At 42.8% G+C, this 3,550-nt stretch overlaps 1 protein-coding gene across 1 annotated transcript; it reads right to left on the bottom strand.

Annotated features, from left to right (window-relative positions):
* Positions 1-657: 657 nt before the first annotated feature.
* LOC110866732 lies at positions 658-2,473 on the bottom strand. Its single transcript, XM_022115877.1, has 4 exons — positions 2,371-2,473; positions 1,310-2,245; positions 747-1,231; positions 658-672 (listed from the first exon to the last, which is right to left on the bottom strand). The coding sequence occupies exons 1-4, from the start codon at positions 2,471-2,473 to the stop codon at positions 658-660; spliced, it is 1,539 nt and encodes a 512-aa protein (XP_021971569.1).
* Between the last annotated feature and the right edge of the window lie 1,077 nt (positions 2,474-3,550).

The following is a 3,550-nucleotide window of genomic DNA, read 5'->3' on the forward strand; positions in this document are numbered from 1 at the left end:
CCTCGACCTTGACTATTACATCCGTGACTATCCCACGGGGTAGTTTAGGAGTCAAATTGGCTAACACCACGGTGGTGTTAGACACTTGAAGTGGACCAAAATCGTATTGGTCATATAAACTACCCGGCAAGATACTCACACTTGCCCCAAGATCCAAAAGTGCCCGTGTCATTTTGAATTCACCCACTTGTATAGAAATAATGGGCGCCCCCGGATCTTGAGGTTTTAGTGGAAGTGCACCCGTAAGAATTGAACTCACATTTTCGGTTAAATCAAGTTTCTTAGGAAACTTGTGAGTCCTCTTTTGGGTACATAAATCCTTCAAGTATTTAGCATATGAAGGTATTTGCTTAATGGCATCTAAGAGTGGTAAGTTAATTTTAACTTGTTTAAAAATTTCCCACAACTCTTCTTGATGTGGACGTCTTTTGTTTACCACTTTCTTAGATGGTCCCAACAAAGCTTCGGGATAAGGGGCGGTATTAACCTCCACGCCCTTTTCCTTAGCCTTTGGGACGGGAACGGTCACAACGGGTGTATCTTTATTAAATTTTAAATTATTTTTTTTGACCCGTTTGACCGTTATTACCTTCATCATCACTCGCATCTTCCACCACCCCTTCAACAAACTTGGGTGATGGTGGCTCGACACCAATATTAATGATTCGACCACTACATAAAGAAATTTCATTTAAATGTACCTCACGTGTGTTCTTTGAGCTCAACCCTTGATGTTTAGGGTTCACCGTGGTATCACTTGGAAGTCCTCCTCCACTTCCCCGAATTTGAGCCATCTCTTGAGCAAGTTGCCCCACTTGCTTCTCTAATGCCTTTTGAGATTTATCCCTCACCTCAAACTCTTTCCGCATTTCAATTTTAATTTCTTGGTTTGAATTCCGCATTTCAGTTTTAAGTTCTTGATGTGAGTTGGTGAGAGTGCTCATAGTGTTCATGATAGCATCTAGTTTTGAGTTAATCGAATTATCACCTTGGGAGTTAGATGCACCACCCCCATTACCACCTTGGTTGTAACCCCGTTGATAGTTGCCTTCACGGTTTTGATATCCTTGGTTACTACCTTGGTTGTAATTCCTTTGGTAACCCCCTTGGTTACCACCTTGACGATTATTGTACGATGACCCACCTTGACCTCCTTGATTACCCGATTGAAAATTCGGGTTCATTTGATTCGAGGCATTACCATACTGGAAATTAGGGTGATTTCTCAAGCCTGGATGGTAAGTGTTGGAGTTCATGTCATATTGCTTCCGATCTCCATACACTTGGTTGACTTCCTCGGTGTAGTCACTCGACTCCGTTGGACATTGCTCCACTTTATGTCCAATATCACCACACTCTTCACACACCTCAGATTGCACCGCGTTCACTTCCTTCTTCTTCATTCGAGCCATTTCCCGCTCTAAGGTAGAAATCCGATCTTTAGAGTCGAGATCGGGAAGTGATCGGGAAATGGGATGTTTCTTAGCTTGATCGGCCGATTCTTTCTCTTTCGACCGTTTACTCATCCTCTCCAAGAACTCCCAATCATCATCTTCATGGTTGCTTAGAAGGGTCCCATTGCTCGTTGATTCAAGTCGGTTCCATGTGTTGTCGTCTAGACCCCGTACAAAGCACTTGACCAACTCCCACTTCTCTATTTGATGATGTGGGCACTTTCGCATCAACTCCCTAAATCTTGTGAAGGCTTCATGCAACGGCTCGCCTGATAATTGGCGAAAAGACCTAATTTCATCACGAGCATCGTCGGTCTTTGCCATTGAATAATACTCATCCAGAAAAGCTTGTTGCATTTCTCCCCATGTGCGAATACTATTGGCCGGAAGTGTAAGGAACCATTGCTTCGCTTTGTCTTTCAACGAAAATTGGAACAAGCGAAGTTTGACCTCCTCTAGTGCGAAGTTGTGCCCCCCGATAGTGTTGCAAATAGAAGAAAACTCCGCCAAATGCGTATACGGCTCATCGTTGGACCTTCCATTGAAATGAGGAAGTATGTTGATGTAATGTGGTTTACAATCAAATATCCTCCTCTCACAAACGATTGGTGAATCATTCTCGGTGACCACCAGCCTAAAACAATCATTCACTCCCCATGGAGGTTGTTGACGACGATAGGGACCGTTAACTTCTTGATCACCCACTCTTCGGTTGTCCCTTCTATCATTTCTTCTTCCATCCCTTCTCTCGTCCCTTCTTTCATCCCTTCCTTGATTCCTACCTTGGTTACCTCTTTGATTGCCACCCCCCACAAAACGAGGAATCCGGTTATGGTGAGCATTGTTGTTATTGTTGCGACCCCCACCATTCCGGTTCCATTGATAATCGTTTCGTGGTTGACGGTTGTTCTCATACCCATCATTTCTTCCGTCCCCACAACCATAATCGTCATCCCCAACATAATTGGCATTTTGATAGCCAAATTCGTCATCTTCATATCCTCTTGCATTGTAGCCATTACCCCGATTTATGTATCCCCAATCTTCATCATCATCCACTCGATCATCATAGTAACCCCCATCCTCCGAATTTTCTGTATGAATGCTTACATGTTCCGGAGATTGATAACCGGGAACACTATAAGGCTCATCATCGGGGATTGCATTCCTCAAGTCATCGATGTTGAAAAATGGGTCTTCATTCGCGGGATTGCCACGATCATGATTACCTCTACGATCGGAATTGACATTCCGATCATCAAGGTTGATGGGTAAAGAAGCTTGTCGATGAAGGTTTTGTTGTTGGGGTGTTCGTTGGTTGTTATTGGGATTTTGGTTTCTGAAAGGTGGTGTGGGTGGTCTAGAGTTGACGTTACCACCCGGTTGTTCTTGAGGTATAGGTTGAACATTTTGGGCGGGATTGAAGTTGCTTCGGTATTGATATTGGTTCTGGTTTTGGTTTTGGTTTTGGTTGGAGTTTTGGTTCGCCACTAAATCGGTTTCAATGGTTGGTGTGAGTTGTGGTGTTTGGTTGGTTTGATTAGAAGCAAGTGTTGCTTCTAACCGGCTTGCTAGGTTTCTTCTTGCGACTCTTTCGATTTCCGGTTCGTAGACTAAAGGTGAAGTCCTCCCGGAATTCCGCGTATGCATGCACTACCTGTAACCTGCCAAGTAACACACCCCGCGTAACAAGGAAAAAGACGAGTACAAAAAGAAATCTAAGCAAATTAAATAGATAATCACGAAATTCAAGCAATAATCTAAACACAAAGCGCACGCACTCCTTGGCAACGACGCCAAAATTTGATCGGAGTGTCGCGCTCCGGTCAAAGATAATATTTATATACCCAAATTACCCTTAACAAATAGCTAGTGGTAGTGAGGGGTCGAACCACGAAGAGTATGTGGTTTGTGTATGGATTTGATTGAATTATGAAGGTTGTCACTATTATGAAGCTTGCTAAGATATATTTTTGTATTTCTGTTTAATTGGAAGACGTGAATTAGAATTACTAGAATGATTTAATGGATTAACTACTAGCGATTAACTAATTGCAAGAATTGAAAATGATTGATTGAACAATAATAAGAAAACA

The sequence above is a fragment of the Helianthus annuus genome, chromosome 4 (assembly GCF_002127325.2).
Source record: "Helianthus annuus cultivar XRQ/B chromosome 4, HanXRQr2.0-SUNRISE, whole genome shotgun sequence".
Lineage (NCBI taxonomy): Eukaryota > Viridiplantae > Streptophyta > Magnoliopsida > Asterales > Asteraceae > Helianthus > Helianthus annuus.